This window comes from Cryptotermes secundus, unplaced genomic scaffold, assembly GCF_002891405.2.
Source record: "Cryptotermes secundus unplaced genomic scaffold, Csec_1.0 scaffold136, whole genome shotgun sequence".
In the NCBI taxonomy this organism is placed as follows: Eukaryota; Metazoa; Arthropoda; class Insecta; order Blattodea; family Kalotermitidae; genus Cryptotermes; species Cryptotermes secundus.
Window position 1 is genome coordinate 1,758,059 of NW_019718618.1, and position 26,436 is coordinate 1,784,494.

At 39.5% G+C, this 26,436-nt stretch overlaps 2 protein-coding genes across 2 annotated transcripts in view; both read left to right on the forward strand.

The window, feature by feature from the left end:
• LOC111861721 (aconitate hydratase, mitochondrial) overlaps positions 1-2,301 on the forward strand; it is a 17,027-nt gene extending 14,726 nt beyond the window's left edge. Inside the window, exon 14 of the mRNA XM_023846526.2 lies at positions 841-2,301. Within this exon, the coding sequence (XP_023702294.1) occupies positions 841-981 (141 nt within the window). The 3' untranslated portion in view covers positions 982-2,301. The remainder of the gene's footprint in view (positions 1-840) is intronic.
• Positions 2,302-5,550: 3,249 nt separating this feature from the next.
• Positions 5,551-26,436, forward strand: part of LOC111861775 (spermatogenesis-associated protein 20) — a 47,224-nt gene continuing 26,338 nt past the window's right edge. The window contains exons 1-9 of the mRNA XM_023846620.2: positions 5,551-5,782; positions 6,221-6,343; positions 6,825-7,044; positions 8,403-8,549; positions 9,627-9,965; positions 10,690-10,869; positions 12,983-13,192; positions 15,465-15,657; positions 17,467-17,635. Coding sequence (XP_023702388.1) covers positions 5,643-5,782; positions 6,221-6,343; positions 6,825-7,044; positions 8,403-8,549; positions 9,627-9,965; positions 10,690-10,869; positions 12,983-13,192; positions 15,465-15,657; positions 17,467-17,635 — 1,721 coding nt within the window. The 5' untranslated portion in view covers positions 5,551-5,642. The remainder of the gene's footprint in view (positions 5,783-6,220; positions 6,344-6,824; positions 7,045-8,402; positions 8,550-9,626; positions 9,966-10,689; positions 10,870-12,982; positions 13,193-15,464; positions 15,658-17,466; positions 17,636-26,436) is intronic.

Below are 26,436 nucleotides of genomic sequence, written 5' to 3' on the forward strand. Positions count from 1 at the left end.
TATTTATTGCTAAAGTTGATACAGTTTACCTAGTATAATACATTTTTGAAAATTCCACCATCAACATCAGTGCAGGTAGCAACTCATGTGAGAACATGGCATGTTGCTCGTCTGTACAGTGAAAGACCTCTATCTTGGAAACCGTACGGAATAGGACACATGTACATACATAATTTTGCTTAGAATGACTGATACTATGACCTCCTAGAATATTGACCTTTCCTCATGCGACACTTTATATATGTGTGTATGTATAGACCACCTTTGTGGTCTTGTGGTCAAAGTTCCTGGCTACAGATCCAGACGTCTGGGTTCAATTTCTGGCGCTTCGATATTTTCAGAGAGGTAGTGGGTCTGGAATGGGTCCACTCAGCCTCATGAGGATAACTGAGGAGGTATTTAAAGGAAACAGGGGCTCCAGTCTAGAAAACCAAGATTAACGGCCGTGGGGATCCATTGCGCTGACCACGTGACACCCTCAGTCTGCCAAAGTTGGCACTAATTTTGCCAGCAAGCAGCTGTCACTTGGTCAATATAGTTCACTTTCAGACTACAGGCTACGGAATGTTTCATGGTTTTCCTTTCTCAAAGCAAATGCCAGGATAGTGCCTCAGACCACAATTGGTTCCTTCATTTTATTATTCACATAGCAGCTTAACATTTGATACGGTGCAGCGTGAGATACTGACATCCGTTTAAATAAGCCACAGAGGGGTAACGTGAGAATTAAGTTGAGTTAGAAATGTGCATGTATATGTGATTTGACATTCATCTATTCTGAATTATTCTGTATTCAAAAGAAGCAATGAATAGTGTGTGTGTTCTTGTTTTATGTTACAGCCGGTGAAGGCAGAAATTAAACATTCTGATGGCAAAGTAGAAAGCATCTCTCTGAACCACACAATGAACGAACAGCAAATTGAGTGGTTCCGTGCTGGAAGTGCACTGAATCGCATGAAGCAGATTGCAGCAGGAAAGTAAGGCGGTTTGCCTATATTATAGGTGAACATTAGTGAAACTGTGCTGGTCGGCCTACTTGCCACATTTCCCATCCACATATAACTGAAGCATAAGTCAAATTTACAGTAGATCCTGTAATAATGGTGCGTGGTACAATGGGAGTTGACTGCTGGCCGAAGAAACAGAGATTAAAATTTTTCGTGATTTTATTGTTGTATTTCAGTATTTATAGTAATTGATTCTAGTTAATCTGATTACTTTTATAATTTATAATTGTTACATTACTGAAAGGTAAACTTTCGATGAATTTCATAGATGAAATTAAACTTCTGTATATCTGATTTCGGAATGTGTCAGAGATATTCCAAACGGAATCTGTATGGGAAAAACTGCAACAAAAATGTTGCATGGAATCATGGAAACATTCTTTCTTCAGGAAATTAAGAAACATTTCACACCACACCTGAAAGTATTCTGTTATATGGAGTTTAATCTGGCCATTGGCTGAAAAATTGAGTGAAATAAAGATGGTTGAATTTTATTATTTAAGATATCTTTCAGGTGAGAAGTAAAAATGGAGCAGTGAGATGTATGGTCAAGTTGAACAGAAGAGGAAATATCACTGAAAAATGTGTTACACTGGTTACCACGAGAAAGAAAGAAAGGAGCGAGACTTGTGTGTAAGTGGAAAACGCATATTAAATCCATTTCAGGAGATGAGATTTGGAAACTGGACAATGAAGAAACATTACTCTGGATACTGAAGATGGCAAGAGGAACATTTTGTGCTGTTGTAGTATTAACTTTGCAGCTTAGCAGAAAGTGATACAGACAGTATCGTGAAACAGCGACACCCCCATTTAAGCTTTAACGCCATAGAGAGGGAAACCTTAAAAGAGAGAGAATTTAACACTGTGTTCTTTACTTTCGGTTACTGAAATTGAACACTGCAGGGAAACGTTAAATTGAAGAATATTATATGAGGGTTTTGCTGTATTAGAACATAGAAATTGCATGGGTGTGACATCTGTAGCTATTTGCAGAGTAAAACCCAAGTTCTTGTTATGATTTAATGTAAATTTGTTCTGAAAATGTAAGATATTAGAGAACTATGTTGTTCATTTTAATGAAAGTATTGTACATTAAAGCCAGACTTTTAGTGTGGTTTTTAAGGATTGTGTAATGCCAATGTAAATTATACTAGTCTCAAGTATTTTCCAGTATTTTTTTTTGTAGGTCTATATACTCTTAAGCAGGGTATATGGAAATGGGACATGAAGTTGCTAGCCAATGTACCTGTATTCTGTTTGAATGCGAGTATTAAAATGTAAATGTACGTATTTTGTGCTAACATTACTTTGTGGCATCCATACACTACCTAAGCTCAGTCCCTCCAGACAAATGGCTCAAATCAGGCCATATCCTCTTCCCACCTTTTCCAGTATTGATCATCCTGTCATCTGAAACTGTAAAATAAGCTACTGTCAGTTATTAAATAAACCATTAAATAAACAAATGTTTATATGCATATACAGTAATTAATGAATCATCAACATTGGCAGAACAGCCCCTTTCGAGCCATAGCCTTCCTTAGAAGATTCTGCCAAATTGCATCTGGTTTTAACTTTGCTGGATTTTGCAGCAGGATTTTTTTTTTTACAGAGCAAGGTCTTCAGGCTTGCATGGAACCCCCAGTCTGGAGTACCAGGTGTCTTGTATTTAAGTCCCCTAGTGACAGGATGACCCAGTTATTCCCCCAGGCTCCGGGTTCCCTTTTCAGTGCCTTCTGCAACTTGCATGGCTACAGTGGAGGTATTCCAACGTGCCTAAACAAGAAATTAATTGAATGATTTAAAAATACTATGGCAAAAACTTCAAGATTGAAGATGGAGGGCAGAGAAATTATTATGGCACCTGCAGCAACTAGAAATAGATGATTCATGACAAACAGTAGAAATCCAGATTATAATGGGGACTGAAAAGAAATTATCGTTATAATTTGAATCTATAAAGATGTCCTAGATCCTATCCACAATCTGAGGATGTGCCAGGCTGTGGTGTCAGGACCTACACACATGGCTTATGTGAAGACATCGCTGAATGGATGGTCTTGTGGGATGAGACACCATGTAATCTGATACAAATTCATCAACATTCTTGAAGAACATACTGCAGTAGGTACCTCCAGAATGTAGGTAACAACCTACCAGACCACAGGCATCATATCACAGAAGATAATTTTCGTAGTTTCATCCACGAGAATCATAATCATCATCATAATATTGAACATTCAGAGCCCATAAAAGATGAGGAATTTTTGACACATTACGTGACTGTTAGCTTCCCAAGGAAGACTGTTCACCATAGAAGCTGAAAGTTTAAGATGGCTTGAAAGACTGTGAAGTTTTTGGTTGATAATTTAATGATGGTAATCAGTAGATCACACAAGAGTCAAAGTAAACACATTTACTTGCACAATTTCTTTTATTTAATTTAACTAAATTTGATTCATTATGACCACATACAAAATGTATAAATTTAAATTATTTGTGGATAATATTTACTTTATACCTGTGAACACAACACAGCCCATACAGCCATGAAGCTGACATGTTATCTCCATATTGTTCTGAGATGAAAAATGGGAGGACCTGTGCCACTATTCTTCCACAGAAGGAGGTGCAGTGCTTAAGAGGCAGTACCTTCAGCAAGTAACGTTCCATTCGTTTAGTCAAGAGGGCAGAAAACCTGATTCANTATACAGCCATGAAGCTGACTTGTTATCTCCATATTGTTCTGAGATGAAAATGAGAGGACCTGTGCCACCATTCTTCCACAGAAGGAGGTGCAGTGCTTAAGAGGCAGTACCTTCAGCAAGTAACGTTCCATTCGTTAATCAAGAGGGCAGAAAACCTGATTCAACTGTTATTTAATGTTGGCTAACATAATTAAGCACCGATCCATTTTGTAAGGAGCTTTACTCGAAACTTAGGGGAAACTAATTGGATGACAATGCCCGCAGATTTTGAATAATGGTTCACAATGGGTTTCAAAAAAATAAGTCAACTATATCGGCATGTCAGACATTTATTGGTAATATACAGGAAGATCTGGATAGGAGGTTAACTGCAGTTGGTATATTTTTCGATCTTTCAAAAGCGTATGATGTTATAGATCACGATATTCTGCTAGAAAAACTTGATCATTATGGAATAAGAGGAAAAATTAATGATTGGTTAAAATCCTATCTGAAAATGCGTTCTCCATATGTTGAAATAACATCTAATGATAATAAGTACTCGAGAAATCGGTTTAGTTCGATAAGGAGGAATACAAAATTTGGAATACTGCAAGGGTCTACATTGGGCCCGCTTTTGTTTCTTTTATACATAAATGATTTACCCCAACATATAGCAAATGGGGAGGTTGTTCTCTTTGCAGACGATACAAATATATTGGTTATTGATAAAGATAAAAGCATCCTTCAAGATAAAATAAAGAGAATTATGATCCAACTGGAATCTTGGTTTTCAAAAAACAATATGATTATAAATAATGATAAGACTAAAGCTATGTTATTCCAGTTAAAGAAACCGCATGACATCTCAGGGCCAGATATTATTTTTAATAATATAAAAATTAAGTATACATCTCAGTTTAGATTTTTAGGTATTAATATAACTCAAAATCTCAAATGGAGTGTACATATTCAGTCCTTGTGTTCAAAATTGAATAAGGTATGTTATATTATTAAATCTTTGAAAGATGAGGTAAGTTTACATATACTCAGGAATATATACTTTGCCAAATTTCAATCGTTGGTAAGTTATGGGTTGATTTTTTGGGGAGGAGAAAATGAAAGTATTAAAGTCTTTAAAATACAAAAAATGATGCTTCGTTTCATGAAAGGTGTAAATAACAGAGTGTCATGCAGACCTTTATTTAAAGAATTGAAGATTTTAACTATTACGTCCTTGTACATCATAGAGGTGTTGTGTTATTTTAAGAGATATAATATATACACTACGAGAAATACTGATTTATACGAGTATAATACTAGGAGGAAAGATGATCTTCATGTACAACAATGTAACACATCAGTTTTTAAGAAAAGTGTTATTAATGTGGGCATTAAATTATATAATATACTTCCTTTGGAAGTTAAAAAGTCAAAGGGATGTAATGAATTTAAACATAAATTAAAATTATTTTTATTTGATCATCCTTTCTATACATTGAATGAGTTTCTTCAACAGGGACATGAGGAAGCATAGCAAGGTTTTTTAATTAACAAAAAAAGAGAAGAAAAGGGAATTGTAGTAGCTATTGTTGTATTTTTAAAATTCCTGGTGATGATGTACGGCAAGTACAGTTTTTGTTTTTAGTCTGATACATTCAAGGATTGTGGAGCTTTTGACAGTGATGTATTTGGTGAGTTGACTTGTTCAAGTGTTGCAGTTGTAACAGCATGAATGCAAAATAAATATGAAATATGAAATACCGTAAGCAGAGATATATTACTGTTTTGCTACTAGGTGGCAGTCACAGCCGGTCACAGCGGTCGTAGCCGTCGTAGCCGTCATACTGGCGGCTGCGTGTTTGTGTTGCTAATGTTCGCCTTGATCGTCTTGATAAAGAGAAATGGAAAAGTAATTTTAAATTGAGAACTTACTTTTCTTGTTATGAGTTTTGGACGATTGAAATCATGCCCGGTAGTATCATCTTTGGTTAGAAGAGCAAGTGGATGTTACTGTCATAGTTTAAGTGGTTCCTTTTTTAGTGTAAGAGAAATAAGTGACGACAAGAAACAACTGTTTAAGAGGTTAGATTTCATGTTGTGAATGAAATAAAGCAGCCTGTAAACTAAAATGCATGACATCACATTTAAAATATAGTGAATTTCATCGTCAGCTGTGTAAGATTATGCTTCGTAGTTACCATTAATTTTTAGCTGCGTTCATGCAATATCACTGTGTTTTCGCATTTGTTATTTGAGCCAGTGGTACTGGTAAGTAGTGGCGCCAAACAATAAAATGCTGGATTTAGAGAGACATTTTAATTATCAATAATAAAAGTGCCGTGTGAAGTGATGCTAGTATTTGAGTAATAATGTTTTAGAGCTCTCACTCCAACAAGGAGCGTTACCGAAATAAAATACCAATTCACATGACCTCACATTACAACACATAGTATTCTTCCTATGTTAGAATATTTTTAGTGACGTAATTATGGGCTAATTATTTTTTATTTCGTTCGACAGGCAAAGCTTGTACAGACCAATGGCAGCAGGAGGAGATGTGAACTTACCACCGAAACATCAAAACCGTTTAGCATATGAGAAATCTCCATACCTATTGCAACATGCTGGCAACCCAGTTGACTGGTAAAAACATTTTCAGATGTTCGTTTATACCGTATCTCATCACAAAGCATCATTGCCCTCTTAGTGGTTTTGAATCTTAGTATATACTTCCTATAGTCAGTAGCTGACCAACTCCATGTAATATAAACCTTCATGAGGAGTGAATAGTTGAAGAGTCCCATCTTCTGGGGTATAACACTGTGTAGGCAGTCGAAAATCAACTGATGTTTTGGAGGAACGTCAGTTGGTTTTCGGTGGACAGTTTACACATGAACATCCACATAGATGTTGTGCACACATCTGGAATGTAACTCACAAAATATTTATCTGAGCAGAAAATGTCATATATATAATTTGTAGAGGAAATAAATGAAACATTTTATGTCCAGTATCCCATTTTATAAGCATTACAATTTTTAGATAATTGAAAAGTTGAAAACATGCCAAAAATATTACGGTATGCATTCATTTCCTAACTTGTTGTGCCTCTGTGTTTGTTAAGGTACCCATGGGGTGAAGAAGCATTTGAAAAGGCTAAGAAAGAAGACAAGCTAATTTTTCTGTCTGTTGGTTATTCAACTTGTCACTGGTGTCATGTGATGGAAAGAGAATCTTTTGAAAATGAAGAAACGGCAGAAGTGATGAATGAGCATTTTGTTAATATCAAAGTGGATCGTGAGGAGAGACCAGATGTTGACAAGATGTACATGACTTTTGTTCAGGTCAGTATGTGACTGGATCTCCATTAAAAATCTAGCCTCAGTCACTGGACCTCAGAAAAATCCTAATTGCTGGAGAATCTGAGGTTAGTTGAAAATTGTCATCTTCTGGGATATAACGATGTGTAGTCTGTATATGAACGAACATTTCGGAGAGGTGTATCACATGCATCTCCATGGTCCAAAATCAGCCGAGCAAGAACCCAGCAAGAGCAGGTGCCTAGGCAGAATAAGCTGTCAGTTGGGATAACAAATATATAGGGCTTCTTGCTTGGCTCATTTTTGAACCTGAAGATGGAGGTGATACGTTCCTCTAAAATGTTGGTTCGTATATGGACTTCACGTTACTGTATCGCAGAAAATAGCAGTTTTCGTAACTCCTGCTGTGAGAACCTCAGATCTTGAGATTAGTTCTTTCTAAAGGACCCAACAGGGTAGGTGCCTCTTCACTTTTTCTGCTTAGGATGGAAATATCAATTTTCTTTAAGGTTTATTCTTGGGGGTAAAGGTCGGCCAGTGCATAAGGCTGACAACCTCCCCAACATCTTTGAGCTGATTGTCTAGAAAATGTGGGAGTCTTGACATCTGACAACCCTATGGGCCTCCACAGCCTGTTACAGGCGTACCTTTACTTTTTACTTTTCTTTGTTCTGTTTGGAATATAAGCTGATGAACCAAATCCAATAATTACTGATTATAAATGAACTGTTTTAAATTTTGTTAGCAGAAGGACCTACTTAGAGGAGGGATAGCATAGTCAGTATAGCGACTGGCTGTGGGCTGGACGACTGAGGGGTCAGAGTTCGAGTGCCAGTACAGTCAAGAATTTTCCCTTCTCCAAATTGTGCAGACTGGCTCTGGGGTCCACCCAACCTCCTATCGAATGGGTACTGGGAGCTCTTTCCCCCGGGGGTAAATCGGCCGGGGCGTGAAGCTGACCACTCACCTCCAGCTAGAGCTGAGGTGAAGAAAATGTGGATCTATACATCCATTTCTCCACTCCCCTATACTCCTTCATGGCATAGTGCTTAATTTGTTGAGCGCAGGGACAACTTTACGTTTTACCGAAGAATGTACTTTAGCATATCCATGACGAGCACTCTGTAGTACAGGAAACTGTGTGCTTGTAGAAGCCTCTTGTTGGCCACACTGAGAGCATGGTGGCATGACTGTTCATCAGGGTGCAGCAGGGCGTGGTGGTTGGCCAATGAGCGTGGTCCTGACCCCCCAAGCTCCAACCTGTCACTGGAGGAACTACTTCCCGGCCATAACCCCAATGTCATATGATTCTGCTCCGTGTATGTCAAGAGGTGATGTTTTGCCTATTTTGCAGTTGAGTTCAATTGGAACTGTGTTTCTAGGCTACGTCTGGTGGAGGCGGGTGGCCGATGAGTGTATGGCTTACCCCTGAGCTCACACCGGTGTACGGTGGTACATATTTTCCCCCAGCCGATGTCTACTATGGACGTCCAGGCTTCAGAACACTTCTCTCCATCATAGCGACTCAGGTATTGTATCATTACAATTCCGAGATATTCATTAAGTGAGACAGCACAGCTCTTGACAGATAATGAAGGTGTAGCTGTGTCTGAAACATTTTGAAGGGTGTGTCTTTATGAGGAAGTGCTATAGATTGTTACATCTTCATCAGAATGTTACTGGCCTCTGTGGGATATAACAGTGGTTGTGAAGTGTTCTGTCTTCTATAATGTAATGCTGTGTAGTCAGTTGAAACTCAGCTGACATTCTGGGGGATCGTTTCACCTCCATCTTCAGGGTCAGAGAACAAACCAAGCAAGACTCTTGTTTGCTACCCGACTTCTCACTGCTTCCTCACTTGGCCTATTCTTCGACCCTGAAGATGGAGGCGACATGTTCCTCCGAAGCTTCAGTCGGCTTTCAATGGACTGCACGGCGTTTTTTAGTAGATTCCGTTTTCAGTATAATATGGGAACTGAAATTGCCATGCCAGCGATCTTATTCAGCACACAGGATTTATCTTGTGTAAGGCTGTCTACTCATAATATCACATACCCTTGGAGATACTTTAGATGGATATTGGGTCCTTTTTATTGTAGTTATGTGTTTTCCGTAAGGTATTTATATTTCACTGGACATCGTGGTCAGTGATAAGCATTTGTGCTTCGTGTATGATTTGAAGCTTCGAAGTCTTCCTAGGAAATCAGCTGCGGCAGTATGCGACCACTTTGACCTGGCTGATCATCTGAGGAAGCTCCATTGACTCCTGCTACATATTCGGGAAGTCTCAGACCCAACTCCCAACCTAGATATTGGCTATCCTGATGAAGGTTTCTAGTAGTTATTGTCATTCCTGCTGGGATTGCATCTCATATTAGGCTACAGCTGCTGCCTTTCCCATTCTCTCCAGCTCATTATTTATTAAATCATATAATTCAGTGCTATATAGTATAAGATACTAACAGTGTCATTAAATAAACCCCAAATATATGTAATGTGAAATCCCAGAAGATGATAATTCTCGTAGCTACTCTGTGAGAACATTAAATCTTGCACAGACAAATTATTCTTTGAAGATTTCGTTTCTTTTGTTTGTTTTATTTTAGTGGAAGGATAATCGTCAGAAATTCTCAGAGTCTGGATCAAAGATCATAGAAGTGCTGCAGAGGACATCAGTGCTGGACGAAGCATCATCAGGGAGAAACGCAGAAGTCCCCGGTGAAGCATGCTGGAAGAAGTGCATGCAGCAATTATCGCACAGTTTTGAACCAGAGTATGGTGGGTTTGGAAAAGCACCGAAATTCCCTCAGCCAGTCAACTTGAATTTCTTGTTTCATGTGTATTCACGAGAGCCTTCCTCCGAGACAGGGCAGAGAGCCCTAGACATGTGTCTCCACAGCCTCCAGATGATGGCAAAGGGAGGAATTCATGATCATGTGTCTCAGGTTAGATTTGGACAAATATTGTTATGTTATTATTGTTATTATTATTATTATGTGCATTGACTATGTCCATTGTTGAATATTCCCAACAGAATACATTTAAAAGTGGATCTGTTGGCATTTTCACATGATAGGGTGAGGAAGGCAACTACTTAGTTGAGTCTTTTATGAAATTCTGATCTGTCACTTGACCTCCTAAGCTGAATCACTGAACTTCTGTTATAAAGACCCGATCTTAGTCACTGGACCTTCTTTAGAAAAGGCTGATATCAGTCATCTGACCTTCATAAGAGCTCATCTCAGTCACCTCCATTGTAAAGAGCTAATCTGAATCACTGGACCCCTTTTAGAAATAGCCGAGCTCAATCACTCTACTTCTTCTAGAAAGAACTAATCTCTGTCATTCTCACAAGGCATTTCCCCCTACCAGATTTTTGGGAAAAATCTATTTTAGAAAACTGATGTTCCTCCCTCATGACTGAACCCGTGATTGTGATGGAATTTATTATAATATTATATATATATATATATATTATATATTATAATTTAATATTAATAAAGTGCTTATGGATTTTGTGCAGACAAAAATCATGTAACATTGTACTGATTTTGTTCAGATTTGCACCTTGAATATTGTAAAATGTAACACTTTATGAAGACAGAGAGCAAAGAGACTGTTAGGTTCCTGTAACATTGTTTTCCCATTAATTTTGTTTTATTTCTGCAGGGCTTTGCAAGGTACTCCACAGATGATCGATGGCATGTGCCCCATTTTGAGAAAATGCTGTATGACCAGGCTCAGTTGGTTGTGGCTTATTCTTCTGCATATGTTGCCACGAAGAATCCTCTCTATGCAGACATTGTGAGGGATATCCTGACATATGTCGACAGGGACTTGAGCGATAAGGTGAATTTTAAGCAGATATGTTTGGTCATAAGATGTGCAGGGCATGTAAAATGCATGAGAGATGAGATATGCAAATAAATATTTGGATGGACAACTGGAATCAGAAAGAACATTTGGAAGACTAATCATACATGAGATGAGGGGTCTTCAAGAATTAAACATGAGGGTGTTCAGCTGGATTTAATTGGCTCAGGATGGTATCCATTGCTTTTTCTGTTATAAAGGTAAAGCTATGCCTGTAACAGGCCATGGAGGCCCATAGGGTTGTGAGATGTTTCAGACATTAAGACTTCCCTAGTTACAGGTAATCCTTTATTTCATAGATCTTTGAACTACTGTAATACAGAGGCATCAGCCTCAGGTTTTCTCCCTTTCCTTGATCCAGAAAAGAACTTTCTGTTTGTCAGACAAGGAAACAGTTTAGTTTTTATGCTTCACCAATGATGTACACATGCCTCAGTTACTGCATTCTTTCTGCCAACTGCATGCACGAGTACCTATCTTCTCAGTGCACAGAATAACTTTCCTTTTGAATGCAGCATCATAAATAAAATGCTTTTCCATGAGTAAAGTTGGGGGTTGACTCACAGTTAAAGGTGGGGGTGATGATTTGAATTGATGACTCACTCTGAATGTGTTTATGGTACGTTTGTTACAGGCTACCTTGTGGACATTTTGCAAACTAGTGAATAATTCCTTGAATTTAAGACATGCTTTAATTTTTAAATGGGAAGAATGTGAAAAATGTGCATCTAAAAATTGAAGCAGTACGGTATCTGGAGTCTCGTGAGAGATGTCATATAACTCCCTCAGTTCTTGGTCAGTTCCGAATCCCCAGATCCCTTGCTGTTTATTGGTCTGTACACTTCCTGTACACTGTTCCCATCCTACATGTAATAACCCTTTGTGAACCTATAAGCAATAAAGCCTGCCATGACCATCAGTGTGACTGAAGAGCTTCTAAAGAACTCTGCTTCATGGAGCTGGTTCCTTTAATCACATGTAGAATGAACCAAAATATGTCAGTGGTTAAGTATTGTGTTGAAGTGAATCAAAGAAATTGTATCAGATGAAACTATAGACATGTGATTTTACAAGTTGGTATGTCCTTTCATCTTAACTTCAGTTTGGTTGGTTCCTTTATGCATGTACTTTCTGTGTTATGACACCATTTACTCTAGTTGATGGATGTGTTTCGGAGGAGTACGCTTCCTCCATCTGCAGGGCTGAAGTGAGTGGGATGAGGATAGATTTCGGTTATATAACCAGGTTGCAAGGAGGAGGTCACTCAGACCCGTGAAGAGAGATATAGAAGTGGGGCGCAGGCCAATGAAAACAGTAGGAAGAGAGAGAACCACTTTTCTGGTCCCCAGAATTTTTCCTTTTCACAAGAGGGAACCGGAACTCTGGAAAAGATAATGTTTTCAGGCCTTGCTATAGTGGAAATAATATCATGGCCCAGAAAAGAACCATCTCTCCTCATATTTCCATTTTTGTCTTATGAGAGAAGCATATACTGGCCCTGAAACAGTCTGCAACCTAAATGCTTCAGCCATGAAGAAGGAAGAGCATCAATACTCGTCTCTTACATTACATGGTGTTACAACCCAGAAGACCACTTTCTGAGCAGTCACAGTCATGAAAGCCTGATAACTTATCTTCATTGGTTGCATCCTGATGTGTGTTTCAGATATATATATATATATAGGAATTATGTCAACTGTCAACACAACAAAAATACTCAGTTTTAATATTTGATCTTTATTGCTGCTACATATTTCAGTCATACAAAACCATCATCAGGCAGTTATACACAGGAATATGTAGTCAATGAAATATGTATTTTCTATTTTAATTATAACACCAACATGAGGCAAGAGTTTTATGTTAGTATATAGTACAACACATTGCACTGATAGGGATCCATATTGGTATTTCAGTGACTGTACGTATTCCTGTGTATAACTGCCTGATGATGGTCTTGTGCGACCGAAACATGTAGCAGCTATAAAGATCGAATATTAAAACTGAGTATATTTGTTGTGTTGACGGTTGACATAATTCCTGTACGTGTATTTGGTAAGTTACACCAGTTTGTTGTATTGTTTTGCAGAATGGTGGGTTCTATAGCGCAGAGGATGCTGACTCTTACCCCACGCATGGTGCATCACACAAGAAGGAGGGGGCGTTCTGCGTCTGGACATACAATGAAGTGCAGAGTCTGCTCAGTAAACATGTGAACGGAAATGATGATCACTCCCTGGCCACTGTGTTTTGTACACATTTCAATGTCAAGCCTGAGGGAAATGTAAATCCTTTGCAGGTAAACGAGAAAACCACATTCCTTGAAGAGAGTGACACAGACACTTTAACGCGACATGTTCCGACCTTAGATGGCCATCTTCAAGTGTCTTACTATATCAAAACTGCTACACTGCATTATTATGCAGTAAAATCACACGCTGTAGTGCACTTACTAAAATAAAATTCGTTAAAATTTTGATAGAAAACTGTTAATGAATTTTATTTTATTTTATTTTAATAGAAAAATGTTAATGAATTTTATTATATTTTAATAGAAAAATATTAATGAATTTTATTTTATTTATTTTAATAGAAAAATATTAATGAATTTTATTTTATTTTAATAGAAAAATGTTAATGAATTTTATTTTGTTTTATTTTATTAAGTGCACTACAGCGTGTGATTTTACCGCATATTAATGCAGTATAGCAGTTTTGATGTAAGACACCTGAAGATGGCGATCTAAGGTTGGAACATGTTGCGTTAAAGTGAAAGNTAACGCGACATGTTCCGACCTTAGATGGCCATCTTCAAGTGTCTTACTATATCAAAACTGCTACACTGCATTATTATGCGCTAAAATCACACGCTGTAGTGCACTTACTAAAATAAAATTCGTTAAAATTTTGATAGAAAACTGTTAATGAATTTTATTTTATTTTATTTTAATAGAAAAATGTTAATGAATTTTATTATATTTTAATAGAAAAATATTAATGAATTTTATTTTATTTATTTTAATAGAAAAATATTAATGAATTTTATTTTATTTTAATAGAAAAATGTTAATGAATTTTATTTTGTTTTATTTTATTAAGTGCACTACAGCGTGTGATTTTACCGCATATTAATGCAGTATAGCAGTTTTGATGTAAGACACCTGAAGATGGCGATCAAAGGTTGGAACATGTTGCGTTAAAGTGAAAGTGGAAGAAAAAGGAACAATTTCTTGCATTATTGATGGACAGTGCTATACATAGATGTTTTAATATGGCTTGCAACAGGATGCTTAAATACAGAATGACACAGATTTTTAATACTGAAAAATAAGCTATTTTTTTTTTCAAGAAATCTTCAAATTATTATGAGCTGAAGGGATGAAAGGACCAAAGACAACAAAAATAATCATGGTATTATTAAGGATGTCTTTCAGTTGACAGGGACAGGCCTTAATAATCTAAGCCCACAAAATTCATGATGATGTTAAACCAGGGCATGCATCCTAGTGATGTTTGGTTCCTGGAGTGTCACCCTGCCACTTCTATTAAAGGACACTGATGTGGAACATAACGTTCTTGTAGCCGGTTTAATTTCTGACCTCTGAGATGGAAGCCTCAGCAAGTTTGTGCACTTCATGGGCTATGTTTTTGTTCTGTTTTGTATTTTAAAGTATATAAAGCTATTGCTAGATAATGGGAAAAGCTTCATGTTTCTTTCTAACTGGAACTGTTTGGAGCCAGACTTCCCTGGCACTTTCATTTTAAGGATTCCACCTCCGATGATGATGTCTTCAAAATTACATTTTAAATAGGGGTGTTGAAGGTGTAAATTGTGAAATAGTTTTCTTGCCCAGCTTTGAAAGACCGTACAGGATTTTGGCATGTACAGAAACACAGATTGGCATCTGAGTTTTACATTTAAAGACAAAGATAATTCTAGTTTAACAGGAGAGACCAGAAATAACAGAAGGATAGTGAAAATTGCACAGTGATGAACTTCGTAATTTGTGCCCTGCACAGAATATTGCTGTTCTTTGTCTAAAGTATCTTAGAAAGGAGGCAACATTACACAGCAGAAGTCCTATGTTCTTAACCAAATTTCTAGTATGGCAATTATGGTACTCATGGTGTAGGTGAAAATAAAACCTAGTAACATTTTAATGATCATGTAATGATCTACATCACTGTCTGATGATGATGATGATGATGATGATGGCAATGGATCCAGGCACAATTCAGGGTTATCTAATTAAGGAGGATGAGATGGGAGAAACTTGTAGCATGTATGAGGAAGATGAGAAATCCTCATAAAATTAGGAATGCTAGAAGAAAGTTACCACTTTTGAGACATGGGTATTAGTGGAAGAATAATGTTAAGAAGGATCTTTTAGAAATAGGATGTAAGGGTTTCACCAGGATTCATTTTGCTGAGAATAGGGACCAGTGAGCTTGATGAATTACTTAAAGTGTAGTGTAGCTCTTGACCCACTGAGCAGTTTGTTGGCCTCTCAAGCGCATATGTGCTCCATGGAGTTATGTAGTTGGTATGACATGAAGAAAAGTTCTTGCAGGACCCACACAATGAACTGAAAAACCAGAATGTGCTGATAGCAACTGGGACTGAGGAGCAGACAGGAGAGAAGTTGGAACTCGATGTGGCGACCGTGCAGGCGGCTCTCAAGGAGGGCAGAGAAATCTTGTATGAAGCTCGTCAGAAGAGACCTAGGCCGCATCTTGATGATAAGATGCTAACAGCGTGGAATGGTAGGATGGCAGATGAATGATAAACTGGATAGGATTTGGAAGGAAATGATTATGGCATGATGGAGGTATTATCCTGGCATTTGTCTAGAGGGATGGAGAAAGCCCTTAAGAAATCTCAAGGTAGTCTGTCTCGGCCAATATTGAAATAAGCACCTCTCAGATACAAGTCTAGACTGTTACTGCTACTGCAACCCATTGAGTGTTGATGTTTAGATATGGTGATGAACAACATATGGCAATATTTTCTTGGTGCATTTGTGGCTGTTTGATGATTCCTTTATGGGGCACGTAACTCAGGTTTTTTATTTAATTTGTTTTACTACTTCAGTTTTACAGACTTTAATTTTCGTTAAAGTATATGTAATTATGTTAATTTTATTATCATTCATTTTAGACATTTATAAATCGCTATTTTGTCATACAGAAGATAATTTTATTGCAGTTTAGTCTTCAATAGGTAAGCAAAAAAAAAACGTAATCATGTTAATGTGAAACTTACACGGACATCTTTCACATATGCAGATATATTGAACAAACCTCACTAGCTGAGTGACTATTAGTTTCTCAAAAAATATTCTGCTGCACAAGTATTAGTGATGGTTCGTAAATTATTTGTTACCAGTGAATTTCGGTGTGTGCTGGTGCATTTTGGATGGAACTTTTTGTTGTAAGCTGTGTCTACATCAGATCGCCTCTGTGGTCTAGTGGTCAGGGTTCCCAGCTTCAGAACCAAAAGTCCGGGTTCGATTCCCGGCGCTTCCAGATATTCTGAGAAAGTACTGGGTCTGGAACAGAGTCTACTCAGCCTCTTGATGATAATTGAGGAGCTATTTCAAGGAAATAGCAGCTCCGGTCTAGAAAACCGAAATTAATGGCCATGGGGAATCAGTGCAGTGACCAGACAGCACCCTCTATCCACTAAAATTGGCACTAACTTCACAAACAAATGGCGGTTGCCTGTTCGGTATAGTTTGCTTGCAGACTAAAACCACAGAGTTTCTTTTTGTTTTGTTGTTTGTTTATCTATGTCATGCCTTGAGGAGACAGCCTCACAGAGGTGAAGTCCTGCTCGTAGAACAGGATGTCTAGTATGACGATTTTTTTCCCCAATATGTGGTAAAAACAGAACCTGGTAACTTTCTAATGATGATGTCATGTATCTATATCAGTGTCTGGAAATGACACATTCAGAGATGTTTTAGACATACGGTAATTGTTCTGCAAGGTTATTACATGCGAATGTGTTTAGCACATTCACTGCCATGACCCTGTACTGGGATTTTACCTGCTGGGTCAGCCATTTTTCCACTAAAATGGGATTTTGAACTTATTTAATTTGGAACAGGAATGACAAAGAACGAACAAAACACAGGACTTGAGGGTCTCGCTGCAGTGACCCTGGAAGACTACTATTTTGTAGGATGTGATGCTGTTAGTCCACATATGTTTCAGAGAAACATAGTGCCTCCCTCTTCAAGGACAAAAAGTAAGCCAAGCAAATAAGCAGCAGGAAACAAGCAATGGCTCAACAGTTATTGAATATTTTAACTTTACCTTCAACAAGTGCACTTAAATTTTCTCTGCATTTGAGTGACATTTGTAGGATTAAATAACATTTACATAGGGACAGCTCACCACTTGATTGGATGAGCATTAGCATGCAATAAATTTGAACCATTCAGGTCAGTGGGATTGGCAGTGAGTCTGTTAATGTTCCTATGTTTAATTTCTTCACTGAAAACAGCGTTATGTATTTATTGACCACAACAGCACTTACTGTCTATGAATTATCAGTGCATTATTTTACAGGGCTGATGATAACAGGATTTGCCAAGGCTGGCCAAGCACTGGAAAGTAAGGAGTATGTTCAGAGAGCAGTCACTGCTGCCAACTTTGTAAAGAAGCATCTCTATAATCCAACAGCTGAAACACTGTTAAGAAGTTGCTACAAAGGTACAGATGGCAACATTGCGCAAATGTGAGTAAAACACTTCTACACACTTGACATATTTCCTTCAGAAATGTTTGCTTTTACATTGTTTCTTCTATTTATTTATCTACTCTCTCCCCTCCCCCCGTAATATGTGGCCCATGATACCTGAGTATGTATACTGACGCTGCAGGCTGGCCAACCTGGTTTGATTCCTGGCAGGAGCTGAGATTTTTCTCTCTTCAACCTTTCCAGATGTACTTGAAAGGAGTCTGACGATGGTGTATACTGTACTTCTTTTGGCTTATTTTGGACTTCACCCATCGTCTGGTATGTAAAAGACAAAAGACCACGACGTTTTGGAGACTGGATCTGTCTCCGTCTTCAGGCGGATAGGGAAGGATAAACCTACTCAGTTGGGCCCGTTAGAAAGAGCTAGCCTCAATCACTAGACCTTCATTTGTGCCACTTCATTCACAACAAATCACACATGGGCTGCTCTGGTTTTGAATCCAGGCCTCTGTGGTCAGAAGTGGTAACTAAAAGAGACCCATTTAACAAGGGATCAATCACTGGTCCAGTGATTGAGGCTAGCTCTTTCTAAGGGACCCAATAGAATAGGTGTTTTCCCTCAACTGAGGATGGTAACAGATCCAGTTTCCAAAATGTCGTGTTTTTCTCAGTTTTCTTAAAAGCAGGACGATGGATAAAGTCCGAAAACCCAATATCTCTGGGTGTTATAGACCATCGTCAGAATCCTGTAGTAACTAGTATTATCTTAGTTTGGTAACTGATTTGTTCTTGTGAAAACAAAGAATCTGATAATGGCCATCACATAAGATTAAGATGATGCGAGAAGATAAATCAGCAGACGAGAGTCACTGAGGAGGAGAATCACAAGAAACCAGGACTTGGCATGAGTGCAATCAATCCACTGTGTGTCACGTTTTTCCCAAAGAGTGTGACAATTTCTTTATCAACGTTCCTCCTATTGATTTGCTGGGATGAAACTGGAGTATGCATATTGAAAGTGACAGAAGGTACAGGAAATACAAGGAATCGGCCCGTACGGCATGCTTAACCCAGTGTGGACACCTCCCATCTGGATCCCCCATTTCAGCAATGATGTCACCAACTCACAGAGAAGATCGGTATGATATGAGAGATTCTTCACGGTTTCTATAAGGTTTTAGTACCAAGTGTTCAGTTCTTACTCCACAGATGGTGCTAGTGGTAGGCACAGAATGGTTTCACAAATTCTCCATCTAATCCTGTGCATAGGTTTTCATGGTCTTGATTGTTCTATAAATTTTCACTTAACTTTCTGTCTTAGTTTCAGGTCTGTGCATGTTTTATGACAGTTTTTATTGCATATTTTCTTATTATCTCCCTTTGACAAAGCTCTGTGAGTCATAGGAGGCAACAAAAAGTGAAGTCTAAAATCTGAGACAGTAAAATATGGTCTCGAGCCCCACAGGACTCGAACCCGAGAATGACTGTGCTGGCAAGGGCCAGCAGCAATGGTAAATGACTGACCAGTCCTCTCATCAGAGAGGGCATCCCACCTCAACAAACCAACAACTGTCAGACAGTAATAAAAATCTGGTCATAAGCCCCAGATGGGTGCTCTGTTCCAAGAGAGACTGGCCAACTGACCATCAGTCATAACATAAGACTGAGACTCAGACATTGGTCGTCTGGTAATTGAGATGAGCTCAAGGGTCCCAACAGAGTAGGTGTTACTCTCACCTGAGGACAGAAGTAGATCCAGTTTCCAAAATGTTGTGTTCTGTAGTTTTTAGAATACCGGGCAATGAATGAAGTAAAAAACACAGCAGTTGTGGCATACACCATGCTCAGAACTACTTTAAATCCACATTTATGTTTAACCTTTTGTGTGAAGTTGAATCAGACTTCCATTTGTAAGTAAGCCTCTTGCCATGCATTTGTGGAGACTTTTCACAAGGCTGTAAGACACATTTTGATGTGCAGTGCATTCATTTCCCCATGGATGTTACCCTCCTGTGTAGCCCCTCTTGCTACACAACTTTTCTCGTCCTTTATTACCTTATCTTTGTCTCTCTCATGTACACACATATGCATGTGGATTCTTTTGCGTTCCCTCCTTTGTATTTTAAGTGTAAGGAATAGTCTTCTTTTAGTTAACGGTGCAGAATTGCACTTCTGTCATGTACTCAAAATAATTCTTTGGCAGTGCTTGAAAAATCTCTTGTTAAATGAGCCTCTTTTAGTTGCCACTTCTGACCACAGAGGCCTGGATTCAAAACCAGAGCAGTCCATGTGTGATATTTTGTGAATGAAGTGGCACAAATGAAGGTTTCTCTCCAAGCACATTGGTTTTTCTCTGTGAATTATCATTCCACAAATGCTCAATGATTGTATCTATCACCAGATTGTGGTACAATGGACCTGCTTGTAGTGTAAGTCCTAAGGGACTCTTGCCAGCCCCTTTGCAAGAAGAAAATAAGAAAGTGGGTCCCTTGTCACCACAGCATGGCACATTCACAGGTTGCAGACAGCGTCCAGATATGGAGGGTAGCGCCAAATGTACTGTCGGTTGACAAGGGGTGATCATCCAGCTTGGAAGTCGTGCAGGGATATAATAACCCTTCACGGCAAAAGAGCAACATGTTACAGAATTAAAGAATAACGAACACTAAGAAGTTATTAAAATGTATCTTCAAAAAATACAGAGTGTGATTGTGTGGACTGGATTCATCTGGCTCAGAACAGGGACCACTGGTGTGCTCTTGTGAACACAGTAATGAATCTTTGGATTGCATAAAAGGCAGGGAATTTACTGAGTAGCTGAGCAACTGTTGGCTTCTCAAGTTGGACTCTGTTCTACTTGAATGCTCTTAGTTAATTAGTTTACTGATTTGTGAAACTCTGAATTGTACAGCTGCCAAATCACATTCCTTATTTGTTTTATTTGATGTGATCAGTTGTATGTGGCAGACCTGACCAATTTAAGACCACTGGAGGGACCACATTGTACCTGTAGGCCGTATTCAAAAAAGTATGTTTTATTCCATTACACTGGGACAGATAATTACTGGGTCAATGGTGCTTAAAAATTAGCCATTAAATGTCTGCAGCATTTTGTCGATATTATTGTAAAGTCATGAAGCCATACTGATTCCATACTTCGCAAAGTTATTTAATAGATGTTATGTGAAATGAGGGGTCACGCTGTAGCGTAGTTGGTTGAGGCACTGAGCTACAAGCCAGAAGGTTGTGGGATCAAATCCCGACGAGGTGGATTTTTTCAATTGACCTAATCCTTCCAGCTGCCCTATGGCCCTGGGGTCGACTCAGCCTCTAACAGAAATGAGTACCAGAAAACTTCCTGGGGGGTAAAGGGCAGGTGACCAGTTTGTAAGGCAGACAACCTCACCGCCATCTGTGAGCCTATTGTATAGAAACATGGGAACCTCGACACCTCACAACCCTATGGGCCTCCAAATTCTGTTACAGGGATAACTATGCTTTTTCTTTTATGAAAACCTAGTCTTTTTGAGCCTAAGTGTTAACTGCATTCCAATTTGTAGACAATGCCCCTGTTAATGAACTGATGCATTATGGGTGTTGTCTCGATACAGCATCGTTAAATAAACAGCTAAAATAAAACAAGATTAGCCGAGTTTTAGGGAATGAAATGATACTCTTGGGGGCTGATCAAATCAAACTGTGGGCCACGTGGAACCCAAATGCACCCAGTTGGACAACCTTAGTGTATGTTATAGGAGCCAAGCTTGTAAAGTATTGGAAACTCCAAGGGCTCTGTAGGTGTAGAATGCCTTGCTCTGCTGCAGATATATATGCATCAGTAAGGGCATCGTCATCAAAGGCCACAGGGAAACCACCCCCACTCAGTTACAAAAGTAGAGGGTTAAATTATGACACCCAGGGACCCCTTCCCCTCCTGCTGGGAGTACCTGGGGGGAGGGAGAGCCGTGAATTATAAAGCACATACACAAAAGCAAGGATGCTATTGGACTGGGTTTGGAAATGTAAAAAGCACAGGCATTGCAAAAGAAAGTTCCCTGAATTCTGGTCAGAGTTGCTGAAACTGGACCACCTCTGTGGTCTAGTGGTCAGAGTTCCTAGCTACAGATCCAGAGGTCCCGGATTCGATTCTTGTCGCTACCAGATTTTCTGAGAAGTAGTAAGTATGGAACGGGGTCCACTCAGCCTCGTGAGGATAACTGAGAAGGTATTTCAAGGAAATAGCGGCTCCGGTCTAGAAAACCGAAATTAACGGCCGTGGGGATTCGTTGCACTGACCACGCGACGCCCTCTGTCCGCGAAATTTGGCATTAACTTCGCCTACAAGCGGCGGTCACTCGGTCGTTATAGTTCACTTACGGGCTAAAGCCACGGAGTCTGTTTCTGTTTGTTTGTTGCTGAAAGTGATAGACAAGTCAGTGACATTGAACATACGACACGAAGCTCTGGGAATTAGTCATTTTGAAGCAAAGTAAGGACCACGAACCTCAAATCCGAAATTGAAGAAGGCTCGTAATATTTACAAAGCAAGAGGAAAAAAATAGTAAACTTTATTGAAAAACATTTGATTATACTTCATACTTTGAGTAGGCAACCTGAAGTAATGGATTTTTCGGTTGACTTAATCCTTCCAGCCACACTATAGCCCTGGGGTCCGGTTGACCTCTAACAGAAATGAGTACCAGGAATGTTCCTGGGAGTAAAGGGCGACCGGCCCATAAGGCTGACAACCCCACCTCCATCTGTGAGCCGATTGTCTAGAAAATGTGGGAGCCTCGACGTCTCACAACCCTGTGGGCCTCCACGGCCTGTTATAGGGATAGCTTGACGCGTAATGCTGACAACCTCACCGCGATCTGTGAGCCGATTGTCTAGAAAATGTGGGAGCCTCGACAGCCTCTTACAGGCATAGCTTTACCTTACCTTACAGAAGAAACTTCTGGACTATTCAATGAAATCTCCGGTATGGAGATTTGGTTCCTGTTGTTTTTGTTGAAAATACAAACTAGCGCCCTTCTGATGACGTAACGACCCGCGTCACTATCTGATGATGACGTGCCCCCAGAGATGTTTTAAGGCACGGAATAACAGCTCCATGAAATGTTGGGAAATTGTTGAGTGACTGAGTGACTGGTGCCTTCCCATGAAGGGCTGAGCTCCATGGAGAGGATATTCGCTTGCTGCTTAACACTGTACAGACTACACGCGCAACACACGTGAAGCACGGCGCCAAATAGCACTTCTGGAAGACATCAATGTTAGGATGGACAGTTACGCAGTCTGATGATGGTACTGTTTGTGTTACGTCGTGTTGAAATTTCTATTTTGTGCGAATTATCTAAACCAAATCAAACAGATAAACAATGCAAACCAACTTATTAAAGGGTAAGGTTGGGTTTGACATTCTTACAGCGTTCTGTCCTATGTACTCTGTTGAAAGTTAACCGACGTTTCAGAAGAACGTGTTGCCTCCATGTTCAGGACCGAAGAATATGCCTAGCAAGGGACCAGCGTGAAAGCAGGTGTCAAGCATAGCTTTCACGGTCTTTTCTTTCTCTGCTTATTCTTCGGCCTTGAGTATGGAAACTATATGTCACTCCGAAACGTCTATTTACTTTCAACGGACTACACGGCGTTATATCCTAGAAGAGCAAATTCTTTTTTAAAAGGCAAAGTTTTGTCTTGAGGGATTCGATGCCGTGTGGTCTCGTAGAAAGTTGTCAACGTGTAGCCTCCGTCTCGGGATTACCCAGAATGCATTTGTGTTCATATTCATCCACACGAGAACCTCAAACCTGTTCTGGGTGGCGAACATGGTGTAACCATATGGGTGAGTTGAAGTGGTTCAGTGGTATGTAAAGTAGTTTTCATGGAAGATGGAAGGAGATATTCCTCCGAAATTTCAGTACCCCCCTACAAGACTGCACGGTGTCACAACCGAGAAGACCACAGTTTTCAGGCACCTCCGCCGTGATCATTTTGAGACGTGTATTGTTTTTATTGTGCCAATCGCCTGCATCATTCCGGTTTCCTGCTTGGCTTACCCTGCAACCCCGAAAATAGAGATACTCGCATGTTCCTCCGAAACGTCAGTTTTTTTTCGTACTGCACTGCTTTACAACATAAAGACAGCACTCTTCGAAGTTATCATATTGTTAAAGTGTTGGTTTTCAAATCCGGTTTTTGTAAGATATGTTTTAATATTATACTCCCATCTCTGGCTATATCTCTAAAAAAATCTGTTTTCCTTGAGGTTTTCGTACCGAAATTTGTATGTATGCCTCACCTCTTTCATGCGTACTGTATGCCCCTCCTATCCCAACGAACTTTATTCGATCGCTAATAATATTTGGTGAAGAGTAAAAATTGTCAAATTTCTCATTGTGCAGTTTTTTCCAACTTCCTCTTACTTCGGATGTCTTAGGTCCAAGCCATTTCCTCGCTACTCTCTTCTCAGACGTCCTAAATCAACGTTATTTCCCTGTGTTGAGTGACCAAGTTGCACACCCATATAAAACTGTTAAAACTATAATTCTGTATATTCTAATATTTTGACCGCCTCTGTGGTCTAGTGGTCAAGAGTTTCTGGCTACAGATCCAGAGGTCCCGGGTTCGATTCTCGGCGCTATCAGATTTTCTGAGAAGTAGTGGGTCTGGAATGGGGTCCACTCAGCCTCGTGAGGATAATTGAGGAGCTCTTTCAAGGAAATAGCGGCTCCGGACTAGAAAACCGAAATTAACGACCGTGGGGATCCATTGCGCTGATCACGCGTCACCCTCTATCCGTAGAAGTTGGCACTAACTTCGCCGGCAAGCGGCGGTCGCTCGTTCGATATAGTTCGCTTGCGGACTGAAACCACGGAGTTTGTTATATCCTAGTATTTAGGGTTTAGATAGAATACAGGAAGACAGACGATTCTGCGCTGGCCTGTAGCAAGTGTTCCCTTTATTTAATCTAATCTTAATTTCATATTGGATGTAATTGTGATTTTTTTTTCCCCATGGCACTACAGCCCCAGTGGGCCTAGGCCTACCTCCATGAACTCCGTTCACTTCGGTTTTTCTCGATCTTACACATTCAGTAGGACTCCTTGGGCGAGTGACCAGCTCGTCGCAAGGCCTCTACCTGTACACAGACACAGAAAGACGCACACAAACATCCATGCCCTGAATGGGATTCGAACCCACGATCCCGGCTTCCGATCGAGCGAAAACAGTGCATGCCTTAGACCGCTCGGCTACCGTGACCGGCTAATTGTGATTTGTTACGGTCTTATAATTCGTTTAGAAATTATAAAGGCATTATATGAACACACTTAGCTACAGCCTGCGGTAAATAATTATAACTGAAGCATTTTAATATCGAACCCAGGATCTTGGTAACGAGGTCGCAGTAATATTATTCTTACGGTCGTTACTGTGCTGCATATATCAGTATTTTAGTATATATTTATTGCTCCACGCAAAAGTAAGGCCTAAGGGCGTTGCTGCAGAGAACTATTTGTCATCCAATTTATTTGTTTTCTACCTCAACATTTATTTATTATTCAGTGGTGGTACATAAATGAATATATTCTTAGCTTACGTTTTGGGAATGGTCATATTTTGTTCGGTGGTCTAGAAAATTAATATCTCGCAACGCGTTTAGACAGGCTACAGACAGGGGTCAACCAACGTTGGCCAGGTTCACAAGCCATACAAAAAAATATTCAACTCGCCAGACATTTCTGCACACGACAAACAACGCTTACCCACGCCAGTGCAGTTGTTCAGTTCCACCGTACTGACTGTCACATAATTTGCAGGGCCTACAAAATGCTGCCCATTATGTATATGTAACTGACTTCATGGAGCTGAGCCCTTCTTCAGAATCCATCAATTGTGCAGTTACTCAAGAACTTCCCAGCATTTTATGGATCCCGAAGGTTCATTTCCGTGTTCATAGGAGTCCTCAAATGGTCCCTGTCCTGAGCCAGATCAATCCAATCCATACCATCCCATCCTGTCTCTAAGATCCATTTTAATATTGCCCACCCACCTACCTCTTGGTCTTCCTAGTGGTCTCTTTCCTTCCAGCTTTTCCACCAATATCCTATATGGATTCCTCTTCCCCCCATTCATTCTACATGCCCTGCCCATATCATCCTCCTTGACTTGATCATTCTAATTATACATGGAGAAAAGTACACGTTATGAAGCTCCTCATTATGCATTTTCTCCAACCTCCTGTCACTTCATCCCTCTTCGGTCCAAATATTCTCCTCAGCACCCTGTTCTCAAACACCCTCAGTCTTATGTTCCTCCCTTAATGTCAGAGGCCAAGTTTCACACTCATACAGAACCAAAGGCAAAATTATAGTTTTGTATGTTGTATTTTTTATGTTTTTAGACAGCAGACGAGAAGACAAAAGCTTCTGGACTGAGTGGTAACAGTCATTACCCGAATTCAAACAATATATATATATATATATATCCGTGCCATAGCTTGGGNTGCATACAAAATATCCTTTAGTGTTTCACGTCTGTAGATAAATTGGAAAAAAAAAACAGGTTGAGATTTAATAATTATGACTACATTAAATTAAAAGATTTTCCCTCATTTCTTTGACTTTTAATTCATCGACCTAGATTTGTCATTAAAAATTAAAATTCGCTTAGTGGGGGGTGGAGTTCAACTGGGTCCATTCGGCACGGCGGCCACTGATTGGTCTATTGTACCTGCCGCTGGTGATTATGATGATGGGAGAATTTGGTGAAATGAAAATTGGCAGGGGAAACCGAAGTACTCGGAGAAAACCCGCCCCAGCGCCACCTTGTCC